The 20,950-nt window shown below is 35.9% G+C and overlaps 1 protein-coding gene across 2 annotated transcripts in view; it reads right to left on the bottom strand.

Annotated features, from left to right (window-relative positions):
- Nucleotides 1-3,211: 3,211 nt before the first annotated feature.
- Nucleotides 3,212-20,950, bottom strand: part of MIPEP (mitochondrial intermediate peptidase) — a 73,664-nt gene continuing 55,925 nt past the window's right edge. Inside the window, exons 17-19 of one of the 2 annotated variants that reach the window (XM_026108801.2) lie at nucleotides 11,701-11,822; nucleotides 10,845-10,918; nucleotides 3,212-3,462 (exon numbers count right to left, since the gene is read on the bottom strand). In XM_026108801.2, the coding sequence (XP_025964586.1) occupies nucleotides 3,368-3,462; nucleotides 10,845-10,918; nucleotides 11,701-11,822 (291 nt within the window). In that variant the 3' untranslated portion in view covers nucleotides 3,212-3,367. The remainder of the gene's footprint in view (nucleotides 3,463-10,844; nucleotides 10,919-11,700; nucleotides 11,823-20,950) is intronic. The other variant, XM_064505004.1, reaches the window with a different exon arrangement.

Below are 20,950 nucleotides of genomic sequence, written 5' to 3'. Positions count from 1 at the left end.
TCTATAGCAGCTAAAATACAAAACAATTCTCCAGTTCTGTAAGTCTTCTAATTTTCAGATTAGAATTATTACACTGAGCTACAGTATTACAAACCCAACTTTTGGACAATTCATTCAGCAGCCCCGGTGGGAAAGCATGGAATGCTGGAAAAGGATTACAGTGTTTTTTACATTTAAGGAGAGTTACACTGCTGGTCACAAGAGAGATCTCACGTTACTGAAAGTACGCGTTTTCTGGAAAATAAAAGTCTCTCGAAGAGAAAAAAAAAGGGAAAAAGCATTAGACATTTGAACAGCTGGAAGCATTTTTAGAACTACCAAGAAAGAGAAAAAATTCATTTAGAATAATATTTCCTTTTCTGCAGTAAGCATCGAAGTGGTGATATAATATGTTCTCAAGAGACTTAATCCTGTCTACTGTTCAATCCTCAAAGGTATTTCATAAAACAAAAATCACTAGAGTCAATAGAGTTTCTTCACAAAAAAAGCTGTCATTCTGAGTTATATTTATTTTACTGTCAGCTCTTCTCTTTGTCAAATGTCCCAAGGGCTATGACTCTGTGACAATAAGTTGAAGTCCATTTTGCTGTGGCAAAATATGAGATTTTTTTCCCCTTTGTCTATATCCGATTTCAGTATTAGGAAGAAGCTGTTTGATGCCACTCTGATAAAAAAAAGGGTTGTTGTTTATAGAAGGATCAAAAGAGACAGTGAATTAAGGAAGTACAGCAGTCATGGGCATAAAGCAATGACTCGCATATATATTTTGGCAAAGTGTATCTAAACTCTAGAACCAACATCACTTCAATTTCTTTCAAAGTAAAATCTAGGGGAGTTCTCTTAAGTTTACATACTCTGATTATTCTACCAATTATGATGCTTTATTTTCTTTACAGTAATGCTCCAAGACCCATGTCAGGATAAGGATTTCCTTTCGTTAAATTCTTTTTATCGCAGTGAATCTTTCAACATGTGCCAACTCCAGATTATTGGGAGTTTGTTCCAGTACAGAAAACATGCAAAAAACAGACTCCCTTGCCAACATCCTTTAATTCCTTTTGACACATATTTCCATTATTCTATAAAGGGCTATTAAATTTATCCTCATGAGTTATTGTATCCTTTTGAGAACTTTCCATCTTCACAATATTTTTTTACTTATACCTAAATTTAAATCTGTTTAGTTTTCTATCACTTATCTTGTAATAAAATACCCACCTAGTCTGTTAAGCAAAACCATTATTTCTTTCTTCTTAGTGACCAACTGCAGATACAGAATGTAGTCAAACATACAACAGAGAAACCTGCTTGTGGTACATGCCTGAAAACATGCCTGCTATCGTTCAGTGAAAGACATTTCATATCTAAAAAATGGCTCCAAACAGTCAAATCAGAATAGCAGTACTATTCATACAAGACAAATTCCCTGAACAGTTATCATGCATAAACAAAGTGAGAAAGTAGAGTAAAATACCAAAAAACACCTGATAGCACAAATCCTGTTAAAAAAACAAGTTACTAACCAGAAGACGAAAATAAATTCATGGCTCTTCTCCTTTTTGCCCTCTACAATTATCCTTCATTTAGTTGTCTGTTATCTCACTCCATCAGCTCTCAATCTTATTTATGCCTTCCCAAACATTTACTTTTTTTTTGGTCAACCATCTCCACTTTTGCGTCTTTTCCAGCTATTTGCCTTCATTTCTCAGCCTTCTCCTCCATCTGTTGGTTCTTTCATCACACTTACTCTGAGCAGGACACTTACTGCAACAACCTACAGTAGACCTTTAACAGAGGAGGCCATATCCCTAGGGAAAAACTGATCACATTTTATTAAATGAACACTCAAATAGCATTTCATAATTTACTTCAAGATAAAAAGAAACCCTCCTTGATAACGTCTTCTTTGGTTATCATCCACTATGTTTGCAACCTTAAACTGTTCCTGGAAAAGCACCTTTGTTCTGAATGACTTCTTTTCTCCCTGAACTTGCTCTTCTATACCTTCAACGGCTCCCCAGCACCCCTCTGCTCATCACTGAAAGGAAGCTTGCTGTGAACAAAGATGCGGGAAACAGACTCAGGCTGTACCTAAAGAGCAAAGTTTGCCAACTTATTTCCACTGTAATTGTTCTTTGCAACAGAACCACCAAAATGCCTGTAAGCCCATATTCACCAAAGCATAATATCCTTCACCCAGTGCACCAGTGCTCTTATGCAAATGCAGGGAAAATTAAACAACTACTACACAATAAAACAAACACAGCCAGATAACAGATAAAAGGACAAAAGCACACAGTTAACAACAGGAAAATACTTCTCACAAAACAAAGGCTCTCTTCCTGATATATGACTACTCATCCTCAAAGGATGATCTGCAAAAGATGAGCCTAGGAGCTAAAATTCTAACTCTGCTGGATATTTAAAAAATTAATTCAACAGCAATACCAGTTTTATGGCACCTTATAAACTGTAGTCCTCCTCCCAGTCTTTCTGTGTGCTTGATATGATGAATGGTCCATCTTTTATATTTAGTTTTCAAGTTCACTACTTCTACTCTGAACCTGAAAACCTGCTCACAAGCTTTGTCAAACAAAAAGTATCATCTTTACATACAAACTTTGCCACACATATACCCACACACTGGATCACAGCTACAAAACCATGACTAATTTTCCATCGTGAAAAATATATGGGGAACCTATTTCACTTCTTTGCCTTTTTCATGTTGCAAGGTATTTCTTTTTTCCACATCCTTCAGATATCTGTATGAATACTATTTTTCTTCTCCCATCCATCTTTTTCTCCTTATCTCACATACTATCCCTAGTTTTCCATTTCTACCTTCTTTCTATTTTTCCTTCTCCATAGCAAACACAATTTGCTTTTCTGACATTATAACATCTGCAAGGAATAGGGTTAAACCCATTTAACAGAATATTCATGCAGAGCATGTGAGAATGGACTGTGCAAACAATTCTTGGTCATGATACTTGACAGTTATGTACTAATTCTCAATCCATAAATACATACTGACAGACCATTGTATCACTCCACTCACCTTGAAGATGAGTTTGATTCCCATTTAGCCACCTGCTCGTACAAGATCAAGTTTTTAAATAGTACATGCCAGAGTATTTGTTCTCTCATATTCTGTGCTTAAGCCCATGTGAAGCTGAAAGCCATCATTCTTCATAAATGAAACCAGGTGTTCCACCAAAATTATTTATTACTATTCTACCACCAAGAATATTCAAACATTTACAAGTGTTCACCAAGAAGCAAAACCAATAACAATAATATTGTATCTGCAATTATTAAGATGTATGCAATCCTCCATAAAAACATTCAGATCCATCCTACATTTTTATGAGTCCATGATAAATGTTTCAAAGTCCTGGTCTAAGTCTGAAACAAGGGCATTCACAAAGTCTTCAACTGAGGGTGATTTCTGAAGCATACCTACAAAAAACAAGACATTAGACTCTTAGCAAGAATACCATCAGCTTGAAAGTTTTGCTAATGATAAAACTTAATACTAACTAAATTTACTGCTGTAGTTCATGTGACAGCAACAGCTACTATGTTTCTTTGCCAATAAATAAATGCAGTTATACCATGTAAGGAATATTTAATTTTTTCTAGCTATCCATTACACACTATCACAAAATTGACAGGTTTCATGGTTGTGAACTGATCTTTATCCTCACAATCTTGCTTAGACTGGGAATTATGTCCATTTTAAAGTAATGTAACCAAGACACAGGCCAGACTTGGTCATTTCCAAATGACTGAAAGAAATCAGTGATTGAGGAGGGATTTAAATCCTTATCTGCTGAGTCTCAGGCCTGACAGGGCCAAATAAAACAACATACTGTAGCCAGAAAAAACAACATATAGTCTCAAAGTGTTACACATTTAAAAAACCCAAACAAATAAATTTTCTGTACACTGCAGTTTTAGGTTTGTTTTTTTACAGGACAAGGGCTAACCTTTTATTAAGAACTATAACTTCTATATATGTTAGTTGTATCATACAGCTACAGGATAACAGAAAGGGAAATTAAAATAATTAAGAACCAGCCTTACGTATTTTGTCATAGGATTTTACAAAGAGCCCAACTAAGTCTCACACCCTCCTCCCCCGAAACACAACTTTTCTAGAAAGCATGACTATATACCCTGGAAATTATTTTCAGATATTTCTTTGTACTGAACATTACATTATTGTTTGTCTTTTCACTGTTACTAATATTTTCATGATTATATACAGAGATTTAGTGCATTGCTTGTATGAGGAAAAAAAGTACAACTGCCAAATAATGTAAAATTTAATCTTTGTACTTCTTTGAAGTGATCTGTTCTTTCTGACATCTGCCAATGTACATATAACCTTGTTCTACCCTTTCTCATAGGCACACCTACTGTACATAATTTTATATCCTTTCACATCCTCAACAGTATTTGCTTTCACTGAAAATTATAATTGCACTCTTCCAAAAAACAGAATCTTTTACTATAACACGATTGAAAAAAACAAGAAATAGAGCAGCTCTTCAGCTAATTTTGTGTGAGCAACTAGAAGAGTTTCCTGCTAACATTTTCATCTGAGTTAAACGTATGTTCCAAGTGTCAACACAAACTGCCTTGACACATTAGATTAATATTGAGCACTAAAAGGAAAACAAACCTCATATTATGTATAGGTTGACTGAAATGCTGTTAAGTGAAGCCTGCATTAAGTTATTTTCAAAATGAAAGAGAACAGAATATTTTAACTACTCGGTAAACTTGTCATCTACTCTAATTTAAGTAAAATTGGGGTGGAATTACTTCTAACTCACAATGAAAAATGGCACGCTATATGCAGGGCTGAGAAACAGATGCGTCCCAATACCACCTACTAATCCATCTTCCCCAGAGATCCATGATGTGTTACAGTCTCACTCTCTCAGGTTCCTGAGTGGGTTGGCTAGGGGACAGGCATACTTGCTCCCTAACAGCCTTGGAGTATTTTCTTCAGACAAACAGCTTAAACCCATACTATTTTTCTGCATTTTTCCAGAAGTGGAGACAACCCTTTAAGAAGGTGACACTGGTGGCAGCCCTCTGGAACACGTACTGTCATGCATGGCTACTGGAGCTTTGTTTTTTGATTAAGATGGAGCAGCCCCATCCCAACAGTGCAATTCACTTTGCCCTTCCTTAGTCATTCACAACAGACATCTACACCTGAACTAACTGGCTCTATTTCTAGAGAATGAACAGAAGGAGGAGCTTCATGGGCACCACTCATCTGTCTACTTTATAACGAGATGAATTGTGCCTAAGAAGTTCTTGTTTTTCCCCATAGTCCAGAAAGGAAACCCGGATGACTAGCTCAAGAATAAACAGCCAAAGTTAGGTGAAATCATCTCTTCCTCCCAATCTATAAGATGTGGCTCCATAAAGAACCATTTCTTTATAGCCAATATCCCTTTCCTGTCAGGTATCAACAGGGAGGAATGAATATAGTGCTGTCAAGACAGTGTTTTTCATCAAAGTATAAAAATGGCCATGATAGAAAAAAAAACCCTTGAACCCCAAAATACAAATAAACCCTTCCAATACTGAGTTTATAAAAATCAGCCTATCCAGACGATGTTTATTTAATTCTTTTGACACTCTGAATTTTATTTTGCTGTGGGCAATTCTTAAAAGCGTGACTATCAATGTACTGCTAACACTACAATGATTAATTTGTGGGTAGGAGGAAGAGAACAGTATGATCCTGGGATTACCTTCAATTAGACGTAATTTCCCTCCTGAATAAAAATGGCAAATCATAATCAAGAAATTCAATCCCTGGATATTACAAAATAAATAAATGAAACATAAATAACTACAATACACTTGGATTGATTTTAGTGTGGCTGAATATAGTCTTACCAAATCTCACTCGAAACTTGCTACAAATTGCATTAATTTAGATTCCAAATGATTTCTTTTAAATATGCAGGAGAATTCAAAATCTTTCTTGCAAAAGTGATGTCAAATGGCCCCCTACCCAATAGTTTCAAGTTGTGATAATACTAATTTCAGATTTCTTGCATTAGTGGCCTACTGCATTGTTATTTTCCCATCAATGCTATCAAAAGCAGACACTAGTAGATGTTGTTTTTGAAAGGGAAGGATGAAGAGTAACTTGCAGTCATCACTGAAGAACTACTGTAGTAAAAAGAGCATGCCTTTATGAAGCAAATAACTACAGATTTTAGAGCAGATGACTCCAAAGGGACAGAGAACAATGGTATTTCCATGTTTAAACCTATTACAATAATCAGACATGTTAAGAATGGTCATATTGCTCTTTAAAATCCATTAAAATGTATCGAGGTAGGATCAGTATGTAGTCAGCACTTCAGTCTAAACGATTTAGTAAGATGTCCACAAGGTTTGATGGTTGCAGTTTTAAAATCTAGGAGTGTATTTTATATATTCTGCCCAACTCTATTTCAGATCAGTCCCTCCCAAGCCTAAGGCAACTGCATAGCTTATCTTCTCTGCTTTGAAGTTTTCTCTCACATTACACCACTGTGGTTAACCACACCCTTTTGAGAGATGGTTAGCTGTAACCTACAATCACTGCAAAATGAGAGAAGAATAAAGCCTGTGGCAAAATTTGGCCTCTGCCCCTTTGGAACACTAATTATTTTGGGTCCATGCAGTTTGAGTGAACATATATTGCCATTCACATCACCTTTTAGGATTTATGCATATTTCTTATACTTTCAAAGAGACATACAATCATTATCTGAATATCTTTACAGCTTCTTCACATCATAGGTATTCCACCAAGTACACTTTAGGCAGGGAGAAACCAATTTTCAAACTGCATTTGAGCAAATGCCTGCCTATTTACTTATCCAGTTGGTTGGATTACCATGCAGGCACACAGCTGAATATGACTATCTGCAGTGTAACGTAGCATTAATGAATCAAGAACACAACTGCACATGTGTTTTGCATGTGTGCTTCTGCAATCTCTTATCTAGAGGGAAGACTTCAGAGAACCAAGGGTCAACGTAACTGCATCAAAACTTCAGGACAAGTGTGCTCCAGGATGTGTTGCATGTTCTCAGTCCCCAGATCATCCAACCTAGGTATTTGTTACACTGCAGTTCACTCCCTCTGTGCACCTGGGTTTCCTTCCAGTCCCAGAGTGCCAAGGGGGAGGGATGGTACACACCTGGATCTTGTTCTGACCTGCAACCAGCCATGTCACACACAGCTAGACCTGGAAGGGACACCTGGTTATCCTCTGTTAAAGGGGTTTGGAATCCCCACGGAATCCATGTACTGCTGTACAGGAGATGCTCTTAAAGAGCCATGTGGCCATCCCACAATGACAGAGAAGTCAAGTTAATCTCAAACTATTTTCTCTCTTTTAGAAACAACGAATGGAAGTGTCTTGGACCAAGCACTATCCATTCACTATCTTATTGCTACTCCTATTTGTAACTGTGACTATTTTTGAATTTTGTAGGTTATCAAAGGGGTAAGATAAAAGGGGTCACTTCAAAAATGTTAGAAAAAGGTGTCATAAAGCCTTTGTGTTTTTTAAAATGGAAACAAAAGCCAAGAGAATCAAATCCAAACAAAAAAAAAAGTATACTATGTTTTCTAGTTCAAGCAGGAATCTTGTCAGTGACTCCACTGGAAGGCAGGTCAGATCCTTTATCTTTCCTAATCAGTAAATCTATGGAATCATGTGGGAGCAAGATGAAAAGCTAGGGTCATATCCAAACACAAAAGAAAGACAATAGATAGCTTCTGAGAAGAAAGTCATAACAAAGAAACTGAATAACTGAAATGTGCTTGTGAAGTTTTCTTTTATCCAAAAGTCAATGAATATGGCTAACCTCACAACGAGACACGGAAGCTCTTGAAGGGTGAGGCTAAACACATGTATCCAGAAGTCAGACTTGTACAAGCACATTTCTTTATAAAGAAAATTCGCAAAATAACAGCCTACAGAATGTAAGGTTTTTGAAATATGGCACTTACTACCACAGACTCTCAGCTTTTTCCATGAAGGAGAGCAAAATCAACAAGCTTTAAAGTCTGGTGGAATCTGTCTGTAAACAGGAATCTGTTTGGTGATCTGCTATGGGAGCATGGCTTTGTAACTGATGAAAACAAACAACAAATGGAATTCAGGTATTTTGGAATACCCTTAATGAAGAAGAAAAAATGAAGTATGAGAAACAAGAGGCTGAGCAAAACAGTAACCTAAAAAATTAAAGCAGGAATAACTACTCTTTCTTTTCTGCTTGAATTCTCAATTTTTGTAATAAACATGGAGTGATAAAGTATAAACATATAATGAGCTTTTACATCCTATGTGGTCAATGATTTAATTCCAAATAATCCAAAACAAGCAATTCAATTATTAAATGTCAGAGACCTGAGTCATCTAAATTTCATTTCTCATGGACAATCATTCTAGTATGCTTGTATTAAGTTTTACACTGTCTACAAGTGAAAGTCGCAATAGACACAGGCAAGGACTCTGCTGATTAAGAAAAGCATCTTCTATTAATTTTTACGATCTTTTAAAGTTTCTTTTTAATGTCATATTAAAGAAATTCAGAATATTACAGTGAAAACAGCTTGTAAACTTCTGCAGTTTTCTGTAGTTGGATAGTCTATATTCTTATCACAGGTGTCACTCATGCTAATGCTGATACACAAAGGGGAGTTACTGCCCTCTGGTTCTCCTTTCATGCTTGAACAAACATGCTAGCAGGTGCACCATAGTTACTGACCTTAAAGTGACACACAGTTCTGTTTAGTGATTTAAGAATTTACTGATTTAAAGAAAAAAATAAAAATCAAACTGTCTCTCTTATATACATGGATGTTTTGGTCACATCATAAGAGATCTCACTATTCTACAATTAACATAAAGTTCACTGCCCCGCAATATGCTCAGCTATTCCTTTAACGTAGTTTGCTCTCTTCTTCAAACCCTAGTTTGCATTGCCATTGCTTCTTTATCATTCACCACTGCTCTTAGCTGAATGACCTACCTGTACCTCTACATAAATTCTGGACTAAGAGTATGAAGACTATGAATACTGAAATGCCTGAAACATCAGATTACAAGATTACAAGACACAGTTAAACTTCTTTGCGTGTTTTCACTGTGTCTTCTCATACTTCATCATATTTGTATTTCCTTCAAATTTAAAATAAACTGGGAATTTCCTGGATGTTACTTTTTCCCAATGAATTCCAATAACAAGTTTTACCCCAAATTACTGATGCATAGTCTCAAGCCCAGACTGATTATACCATAGTTCTACTGTGTTCCCTTACAGCAAGGAGGAAAGCCAGGTGTAGTTCTACAGATTTGATGCAAGTCCATCCACAGATTAATTTTGCAAATATTATTCAAACAATATTTGATTCAGGTGAGCTCTCAGCCTGTAACTTCAGCATAACCTCTTGGACATTCCAGTAAGACTCGATGCCCACTGAAATTAAAAATACATCCCAGAAATGAAAGAGATGGTGAACATAATTCGTGTCTAAAAACAGTCTTTCTTCCTCTACCATACGTACTTACAGTATAAATGGATTTGCTTCTAAAGGTGTATGCTCCTTTCTTGCAATTACTTAAACTATAATCTTGGGCTGCAGTTTTTGAAGTTAGGTTACAAACACAGATTCTTCAAGAGTAGTAAACAAAAAGGTAAGTTTAAATTTGAAAAGTCATACTGAAGGAAAAGTTGACCTATGTTTCACATAAATAGGCTAACCTAGCCACTATATGACCATCTAGTCATAATATGTATGATGATTCTAGGGAAAGCAGATGGCCTCAAATATAAACTGATGGGTTAAAGAACTGAATGTTCTAGTTATGAAACGTTGGTGAGCTCATGATAGAATACAGACACATCATCACTGTCCTATTTATCTGTAAAAGAAAAACACAACTTCCAATATCCCAAATTGGAGTGATCAGAGGCCAACTAATAAATACTAATACATTAACAACAATTTCAGAGTGAGCTGAAAGATGCTCCATCACATGAAGCACATATCAAGTGGTTGGGTATGGAATATTGATACTGATGCAAACTTGTTTTGTTTGAATCCTGCAATATTACAGAGGAAAGTCTTTATCTTGATCACATCAACAGATTTTAAATAAAACTCCGCAGTTTCTCAAACTTGCTTCATTCTCCTGACCTACTTTTTTAATACATGAGGAATGGTATTTTTTATTGCTAGGAATGATTAAAAAAAAGTTATTTTCCAGATTCAAAGGGCAAATATGGTATTAAGAGGAATAATGAACCATGTTTCTTTATTAGAATCTTTAGGCTCCCATTTCATCAGAATGCATGTTTGAAGTACTGATACAACCCAAGCTGTGATGTCAAAATGACATGGCCAAAAAAATCGCAAATTCTCGTATACAAAATAATTGCATCCATTATGAATTCCATGCATGTAGATGTTATTTATTTTTTTTGTATCTATGTTGGAGTCATCTCCCCTGCTTCAAATATGTGACACTCTTCTTTTGAATTCTCTAGACTGCTCTGTAATACAACCCTTTCCAACACTTCACCCCAACTATTTGTGTCTGTTTCATTCCATGAATCACTAGGAGTTTTACTAACACATGAAACAAAGCCGTCAACCAGTCCACTTAAGTAAATAAATCAACATGATTTCTTTCATAAATCCTACAAAAACCATGATTAAATTAAAAAGGCTGAAGTGGAAAATACAGTTAAATTATTTCTTATGAGACCAAGTTAATAAAACAGTCCTAATTTTTTTTCTACCTTGAACCATAAGTATGGGCTCTCTTCCACCGCCGTGTGCCAGCATCTCTCTGCGATAACGCTCACCCATTGCCCTGAAGAAACACAGATGTTAGAACCAGCTGCAAGCACAACCTGTTCAACTTTCAGCCATATTTGCTTCCAGGCTCTCTACAGAACTCAGAGGCAGAGATGGAATGAAACTTTCCACCCTGAAACAATGACAGCCTTAATTCCATGTCAACTTCTTGAATTCAGATGACATTCAAAATTATACTATGATTAACTGAACTAGATAAATTTTATATATATGTTTTGGTATTTATGGAAGTTAAATTGCAAACAAGATTTTAGCCTTCACTGCTCCAATGGGAAAGGTTACTCTGTTACAATGTTTGGAATATTTAGATAAGGTATAAGAACAGTTTCAATTTTTGGTCTCACAATTTACTTCCTGATTTCACATAGAAAAATGAGTATGATACCTATAACTAGCTCTGAAGGTGGTGACATGAAGCTTGTTTCATATCTGCAGCTGCTTTTGATTTCAGTAGAAAATCACAAATAATTAGGCACCTGTGAAAATCAAGCTCCCTAATTGCATCTAAATATGGATTTCAGTGCCTCCCAGCTGGCACACCTGTATTTTAAAACACTGACATGATTTCTTTGCATCAATGAGCATGTCCCAAAGTCCACTTTATATTTGTGGTTATGTTCTGTTTTGTTATACTCTTAAAATCAGCAAAAAATTTTAAAAATGATTATGTCATTCAAAAAAAATCCGTACGTTGCCCCAGGTATAACATCTGTTTCCTGCTTTCCAGAAGCAAGTAGCATGCCACTTCATTCTACTTAATTTATTGTCTACTTTTACCTATCAAATGGGTCCTGAGCAAAACACTGTTTCCACACCATAGAGGCAACAGCCCTAGACATAAGGTACGAGTAGTATTTCGCACCATAGCCCACAAGATGGCTGAATCTCAGCTGCCAGGCCTGTAAGAAGAAAACAAACAAAAAACAGAACAGAAGTCACATCCTTTAAGTCCTTCAAATTGTTCTGTATTTTCTTAAGTATGACGGAAGAAATCTGATGCTATTAATATGAAATGATTAAAACCCCAAAACCCCAAACCCCAGAAATTCCAGAATGAACACATCTTTATTATAAGTTGTATTTTTCCAACTAAATACTGTATATCCAACATGCTGATAATTGAAATTACAAATAATAGGTTCAGAAGGAGAGAAAACCAAGCATCAAAAAATGTAGTCATGTTTAATAATAGCTATATTGTTCTGCTTGTGTTGAAAGGAAGCCACAATTAACTTATTACAAGCAACACCACATTTTATCATTTTCCTGGTGGATAATTGCAGTGTCACTCTTGGAAAAGTTCAGTCTATAAATGGTTCCCACAAGCAAAATGATAATAGGGGCTTGTACTTGAGACTATATAAAATACAGCTTCCCATATGCCAAAGACTCAGAGGTAGATGAATTACATCCACATGCAATATCATTGTTCACCAATTTGTTTGCACATTTTTAAATTTATATACATAGCAATTACCATCTGTAATTATATTGTTATTCATTTATGAATTGTTATTTGTCTTTATGACTCACTCCAGTGCTAGTGGACTCCTTTTTAAATGCTGTTTGGTGTTGACTGTTTTCTTCTCTTTCCTTAGCAGGGAAGGCTGGAAATATAAGCCTTACTTTCACAGAAATAAAATACAATTTTTATTTCTCTGACTGTAACAGAGTAATTTAGGTTGGAAGGGACCTCTGAAGGTTATCTGGTCCAATCCATGCTCAAAGAAGAGCCGACCTTAATCAGGTTGCTCAGGACCCTGTCCAGTCAAATCATCAGCATCTCCAAGAATGAAGATTTTCCAGAACCTCTCTGGCGGAACATGAAAAGGGGAGTAGGTCTAAACCGAAAATATATCATCTCCCTACAGGTTAATATATATAAATATATATGTGTGTGTGTGTGTGTTTTGAATTGAAGGTGGATGAATCTACAGAAGAAAGAGTGAGAAACTTACTCTGCCATTTTGGCTCTCTGAGGAAATGAGAGAGGAGTCAAGTCATGCATCTCGTATGTCCTTCCAAAGTCAAATATCTTAATATTCTAGTAATATGACTGCTGTCAAGATTTTTGCAGGTACTGCAGAAGAGAGTTTTAAAGAGAAACTGGAAGATAGACAATAAAGTAACTTAACAGATGTTTTAAACTTAAAGCCATGGGCTGTCAGATGCTTGTTTCCTTATCTTAAACCTGATGGCTGAAATTCAGAAGCAGCCAAATAGAAAAGTGAGAGGGTATTAGCAGTTTTCCAGAGCTATTTATCTTTGACTCTACTTTTTTTACATGCTAAGTAACATTCTCCTGATTTTTGACAGTTGAAATAAACTTTCTTCACTTGAGAAAGTGCTGATCATCATCTTATTCTCCATTAGGCAAGTCAAAGTCATACATATATGTTAAATACACTGACCAACCAAGAGTATCATGGTGGTAAAAGAAAGTATATGGCTTTTAATCAGTCTTTACATCTTAAAAGAGGTAAAGAATAATTGCCTAATACCCAGATCATTCTGAACAGGTGATAAGAATCAAAGCTGTTAGCTCCCTTTTCTGAGCAACACCTATCAAATAAAGTTCTCAAAGTTAGCTGTAATTCAGCCATGAAAAAGCTATTTTTGAAAGGAAGGTTACTTCCACCCTAAGACGGGTATCCAAGATAGATGGAACAGAATCATTCTCTAGGGTGACCAGTCTAGACTTTACTGGGAGCCTAGACAACCAGCTTAAAGAAGAAGCCTAACTTCTAGGCAGCAAAGTTAGGGAAGATGAAAAAAATGTTACCAATTTTCAATTTTCCTGTGGGCCTTGTGGCACAATGCAAATACATAAGAATGATTTTTTTTTTCTTTAAAGCAAACTCCACTGTACCATATCTCATTATAACTCAAGTTCTCAATAACATTCAGCTTGGACACAGATTCTCCACTTTGCTCTGAAAAGTACTGTGGTTGCTGCATTTACACTTAATATCTACAATTTTTCTAACTAGGCCCTCAATTATAACCATAATCACTAAACTGAAAACACATTTTGAAACAGATGAGAGCGCCTGTATTTTTTGAAGACTAAGCAAGAAAACATGTCAGTTTTTATTTCTTCTATAATAAGTTTTCAAATTGAGGATTAAAAGTTTCAACTCGAAAGTATAACTCTCAGAAGTGGGGAAGGCTTTACTGATGAATTGGTTTCATATACCCAGAAATGCAAATAATTTCCAACTAGATCAGTTTCATGAAAGACCAAGTTGCTTTTTCTGCTACAAGGAAAAACATTCTCTCTGAGCTTGGCATATGAAAGAATATTTCAGCCTCCCCAATCAGACAAGAACAATTTCAGTGCATCATATAAGCAGTAACTAGAATACTGCGTCTTCCTCAACAGCCCAGATTACATGGCCAATGTCCAATATTCTTGCCGCCTGTAAGAACATCATCCACAGAATACCCTGGCAAATATGAACACTTACTGTATTTTTAAGGCATTCAATAGTGTGTGCCTAAAAGAGCTCCTATCTTCACCTCCAAGATGATCGACTATTCTATTCATCAGGTTTGTTGAAACTCTCCACCACAAGTAAGCAAGGAGAACAGCTTCTCAGCAGTCTGTTCAGCTTATTTCAGAATCTGGACCTAAAACAAGCCTCAGTATTCTCTGTCCCAATGCAAGAGATATTTGTTTACCTTATCTTTGCTAATATAGTTAAGTAAGAATCTTCAAATCTCTTCCTTTCAAAAGAAAAATGAGAAGGATAAAGACCAAGCAAAGATGTTAGTCACATCCCTCTCTGCATTTGCAGAGGCCCTCAAATATGATGAGGTTGAAAACAGAAAAATTCATTGGAAATGGGATAGTATCAAAAAAATGAGACAAAACAGAGGATGAGTCAACCTATCTTAAGATAGATGCCTAAGACACATAAGATACAGATGACTCCCATTTCTTCACTGGATTACAAAAGGAATCTACTTTGGTTAGCTTAGGTTAGGTGAGGTGACTGCCATTCTTAAAGACATCATGCAACTGAGATTTTATTCATGCTGCAAACAGCAACTGAGGAAATCTGATTACAAACACTGCTATTCTCTATGAGGTTGGAAGCATATATTGGAGTTTAAAATGTGTTTTGTAAACAGGACAGATTTTTTTCCACTCTAGAATATGAATAACTAGCATGTCATAATCCCTGCTCCCGCTTTTTTCTCAGTTCTCGCATCAAGTTGCTGATCAGGAATTCCTAATCCCTTCATTCTGTATCTTCAACATTTCAACATTACCCAAGTACATTTTCCAACTCTATGCTGTTCTAGCAATTACTTTGCAACACTGGAGTTTGTTCCCTGTAAATAAACATTTAAACATTAAGACGCTTCACAATCAATTCAATTCACAAGAAGTTCCCTTCTTCCATTAAAAAGGTGTTCCTACTTTGTACAGATGTGATTAACAACTAGGCAATAAAAAAAAAAATCAAAAAGGCCATGCATATACAGGCTAACAGTCCCATAAGAAGTTTTATAACCAATATATATATATATAAAACCCCCACATCATTATAACTATTTCAAACTAAACAGTTTGCCTTTCAGGATAAAATTCTATTTTAACAAAACTACCTATAGAAGTGAATTGTCTTGATTTCTTAACTGTGTTATTTCCAACACTGACTAATTTCTCCATATCCAGAAAGAAAAACTCTGACATATCAACTTCCCCTTCGGAAAGGGTAGAGGTTAGACATGTTCAACTGGGGCACTCTCCTTAATAAACACCTTTTTGGTAAGCAGCTAGAAAGTTAATGAACACTCTGAGTAACCACCTACTTCAAAAAGTTTCATGAACCAATTCCAGGAGTTTATAAAACAGTGCATTTTACAGCATAGCCCATGGGTTATGATCATATGCCATCCACAGGTCATGTTCATGCCTGTTTTTTAATACAACACAACACAACAGACTGAAATAAAGGTGTGTGCCTGATCCACTACAGTTATTAAAGGGGCCCTTTTTCCATCAACATTATCCATCTTCCCTCATAACCATATTTCCAAAATTCCATGTGCCATGGCTTTCCATCCTTTCCAATAGCAAACAAACATATCTCACTATTGCATTTGTATTATTATACCTTCTCAGGAATTTTAAATAAAATACTTGCAGACTACATTCTTAGCGTAGGATTCAATTCATTTCACTTTAACTACGTAAATAAGGTGTCTTGTCTAAACTAGTCATGTAAGCGTCCTCTGTAGTCAGGAGACAGAAGAAAGTATTCACCCTATTTATCTTTAGAGGTGACAGGACTACTGCCCTGGGAGAAATTAAAAGAAATTACTACTAGTCTTATCTGTTATTTATAAAATCATTCTTTAATGAATGAAATCCAATACAGTAGGATCAGTGAAAATAAACTGGTTTGAAGATAACAAACATTAATATAGGATTCAATGATCTGAATTCTGGATTTAGAAGTGTTAAGATTATTACAAAAATCAACTGACATAAAAATTTAGACATGGTCCTAAAAAGACTAAAATGAAAGAAAAATCCTATAGAACACTGTTAGGTAACTTACTACATGCTAACCTAGTTTTTGTTTGATTATAGGTAATCATTGTTCCATGAAATTCCACTAATTACATAGAATTAATCTTACAAAATCCTGCTACATCCTTTAAAAAGGAAAAAAAACCTACAGAAAGTTGTGCAAAAACTACTTAAGTATCTCTGACAAGCACTCAGACTTTTCAAAATGCTCTTCAAAACTCTGTGCTTTGACTCAGTCCCCATTAATCGCTAGCTATTTCAAAGTATATTTTAATGTCTCCATTTTGCTTTGCACCTGAAGACAAAAATCACAAGTGAGAACCTGAAAAGATCCAACACCAAATTAAGACAAGTACTTACGTCATTTAAGTCTTCTAATTACAAAATGTGTGCGGCAGTAATTACACCAGTGAGCAAGCTGTTGAACAGTTTCCATGAGGAAGAATATTTGATGGAGATGGTATTTAGTGCCCCCCCCCTTCTTAATTAAACTCTTATTCTGGCAGGAAATCCAATGGAGGAGCAGCCAACTTATCTCCTTCAGGGGCTACTGGGTGGAGAACCCCAAGGTCTGGCACCAGCTTGACGTTATTGCTCCTAATGCCCTTGAATTTGGCTATCAACACAGGTCAAAAACTCCTTAGAGTCATGAAGAAGCTCCCGGCTCAGGTAACAGGGGAGCCAGAACAGAAGAGCCCTACTAGCACAGCAATCCATACAGGCTGTTCACCTCTGCTGAGAAGCACGGTATCATCAGTGTTAGTGAAATTTGAGGACAATACTGCTTCCAGCATGCAAATAAGCACGTTCAAAGTTAGCACTGGCAAGGTTTTTGTGGCACTGTGTCAGTCACGTAGCTGGAGTCAGAGATGGAACATAAAGAGCTGGAACTTACATATCAAGGACTCGGAGGCCACTTTTCAACACAGAAATATCGTGAATTTCTTGCGTCGTGCAGATCTAATTGAATACTACACGTTTTAGCTTAGTGGATTTCCTGTTATGCTGTACTAGCTGTGAAGGCATTATTTTGAAGCATTGGAAAGAAAAAATGTTTTTAGCAAAAGAAAAAACTTCACTATACGGCGACCAGAAGAGCTGGTCCTGCTTTTTTTCCTTTTTCTCTTCTTTGCATTTTCATACTCTTCATACCCTCTAAATCCTATCCCAGACAGAAGTTCAGTATCACTTTTCTCCAGTTCCAAGGAAGATACTCAAGAAGTTTCACAGCATAGAACAACAACATCCAGTCATCAAGTACAGAAAATTTAAGTCTCATCCTTTCCTTACAGTGACTCCCAAAATTAGTGTGCAGGAATGCCCTTCTATGAAGCTGCTCTATGTTCACTTTCCTAAAAGAACTGAGTCTGCAGTTAGACAAGCTTCCTGATGGGGCTTTTTCTTCCTTGCTGCCCCAGTAACTGGAACAAGAGAAACAGCATTGCCAGCAGAAGTCTGTGCTACGGGGCTGCCAGGTTCCAAAGTACAAGTTCTGCTCCTGGGTGTGTTTATTTTGGGGAGGCCAAATTGCCACATAACAGAATTAATTTTTTCCACTTTTCTATTTAAACAACTCATTTAATCTACAAAATGAGAAAAGGATTATTATATACGCTTTACAGCTTAAAAAACTCTCTCCTTCATTCGAAAACAAATCACAGATTTTTTTTTCCTTATCATATTAATTTGTTGCATAAGTTTACAGCATGCTTTGAAGACATCCTGCATTCGTTCTCACTTGAAGAAGCAATTTAATGAGCTTTGGATTGCAGAGGTTGCAAACTATTTGTGTCAGTGGCTACTTTCGGGGAAAAGCTAGAGCAGTCACTGACTGGCAGTGATAGTCCTCTCAATAGGTATGTATTTGCTTGTTTGCTCAACTTATTTTTCTCTAGTTTGGGCTGAACTCCTCTGAGTTTTATAGAATTACACCATCATCATTCTGAAGCTACACAATAGTAAAAGAGTTCAATGAAGACTTTTAAAGCCACTTCCTCAGCTGCAGTTTCTAATCTTGTTTAGAATAACAGAAAGTTAATTTCAAGGAACCACATCTTGTGCTGCCCCCTAACTTGCTTAACATCAATATTCTTCAGACTTCTTCCAGTGACATGCATTTCTGAGTTAGCAGTGGGAGACTGCAAAGTAAACCAACTCGGAGACACCGCTGCCATTTCAGAAAGCAAGTCAAACAAGAGATTAAGATTTCAATTTATAACACTTCTGTGTTTTTATTATAAAATGATAAATAAATCTAGCAGGGCAGGGAATGTAAATATTTTTGCAGTTGTTTACACTGGAGAAGAGGAAAGGAATTTAACATGCAATTAACCACTTAGGTGATTCTAGATATGTACCATATGGTCTTTGAATTTAATAAATTAAAGAAAAATATTTCATTTTTATTTATAACCTATTAATGCATTTGAGCTGTTACAGCGAAACCATTTAAAACTATTTACTTTTCATTTTCTCCTCTCCTTCCCACCAAGGGACTGGGTGGGTAGGGGAACATGGAAATACCAACTTCAGAAAGCTACATTTACGATTTTGCATTGCTCCAAAATCCTTAAAATTTGGATTGAAAACCAGAGATATGAAAATTGATGTTGTATTCTGTCCCATGGCTGACCTAATTTGTAAAAGTTGAGAGAGGGTGTTATTTGTAAACACTATAACTAGTTTTAGCGGTAAAATACTAAAAATATGCAATCTGAAAATTTCCAAGAGTCCTTCATGTTCTGACAGACAACTCTATATACATACACATGCAATACACACACATACCGTTCTGATAACAACAAGGAATTATTACTATGGCCTAAGTTTTAAAGATTCAAAAGCCCCAGATAACTACAGCCAGGTCATCAAGGCTTCCTCTGTGTACAGTTTTGGGTTGAAGCCCAATGTTTCTTCACTACAATTAAATCAGATTTTAAGTACTGACTTATTATTTTAAAATAAATATCACGAATGCTGCTTAAGATAAGTTTTTACGAAAATGAGAAAAATTCTAAGCAAAGCTGTAATTGCAAAATATATTTGCTAATCCAATTTAATCTTATAAAGCGTCTTTACCTACAATGGAAGATGAGATAGCTACTGTTTTACAATAATGTTCATTTACTATCTTTTGCCAGAATACTTGGCCATATGAGACGAGGATCTAGGGGATCACAATTCTAATCCTGAATCTGACACAAATTGTAATATGAACTTGAAGAAACTATTTCTTTTTTCCCCTCTCAGTCTAATTGCCAACTCCTATTAAGTGAGGGTGGCATTACTTCCTCCCTCTCTCCCATTTCTTTCTGTTTTGATTGCAAGCTTTTCATAGAAAACAATCTCCCATTGTGTTTGGAGACATCCCATTTGAGGCCTTCTAGCCTGTATTTATATAAACGATAATATTCAATTATGTATATCAATATCAAATACATACAGCTCCAGTACTGCAATCCTTAGAAATATGCAAGTTTGAGATGTGAAAGCAGAAATACGAACAACTAAACAAAATAACTTTTATTTTTATATATATATGTATTTAAGGTAAATCTACAGAACATACAGGTACTTCAAAATGTTACTAAGAGATGTATGCAACTACTTTTTGCACAGTTGCTTAAAATGCTCTGCTACATGTAAATATTAGCACAAAGGTATGTTTGAGTTTCATGGGGCTAACACTTGTAAAAAGAATTTCCTTAGAAGTGCTTTATATCTTATGGTATCTGTAAACACCCTGCTGCTATAGCTAGTTGCCCAGTGAATAGTGTCATATAACCACTATAAAACAAACCTTCACAATATTCACCAACAGTATTTTATCTTAAAATGAACTCAACTCCAAAAAGACAGAAACTTAAACAAACCTTGAAGGGTGACTCTAAGAGCTTTTGAAAGTTCCAGCATCTACTTTAGTACTCAGCAGGGCAACAATCTTTTTGAAACCGCTTTTAGCTATTAATTACTTACAGAAATATCGCTTCCCCAGAGTTCACTGCATATGCCTTTATTAATCTCTTCCTCTAACCCAGACTCTTCAACTTGATTTTCTAACATACTTTTAAGAAGATCCATACAAAAACTAATCCAGGGATTTCCACTCTGTGTAAACAACTTCGATTTCCAACATGGCAATGTGAAAAATTACTTTGAAGGGGTTACACAAACTTCAAGAGGTTGAGCAATGACTTTTGACTTCATCTCTCTTCAAAACACTCCAACAAGCTGAATGTGAGCAACATCAGTGTCTCTTCAAGTAGTTGGTCAAGAGAGAAAGTGGAAGAGCAATCTACTTTGAAGGCTCTGTGCCTCTACTATGAAATACACATCTCTGATCTGGAACAGTGGTTTTTTTAAAACTCCCTACAAAGGAGATTCTGGAACTACGGGGTATCTGTTTCCCTCTTCGACAGTGAGTTGGAAAGATCCGGTACTAACCATAATCACATTTGCTATAAATTAAATCACTTTTCCCCT

The sequence above is a fragment of the Dromaius novaehollandiae genome, chromosome 1 (genome assembly GCF_036370855.1).
Source record: "Dromaius novaehollandiae isolate bDroNov1 chromosome 1, bDroNov1.hap1, whole genome shotgun sequence".
Classification (NCBI taxonomy): domain Eukaryota; kingdom Metazoa; phylum Chordata; class Aves; order Casuariiformes; family Dromaiidae; genus Dromaius; species Dromaius novaehollandiae.
The sequence above is the reverse complement of the archived record's forward strand: the minus strand, read 5'-3'. Positions and strand labels throughout refer to the sequence as shown.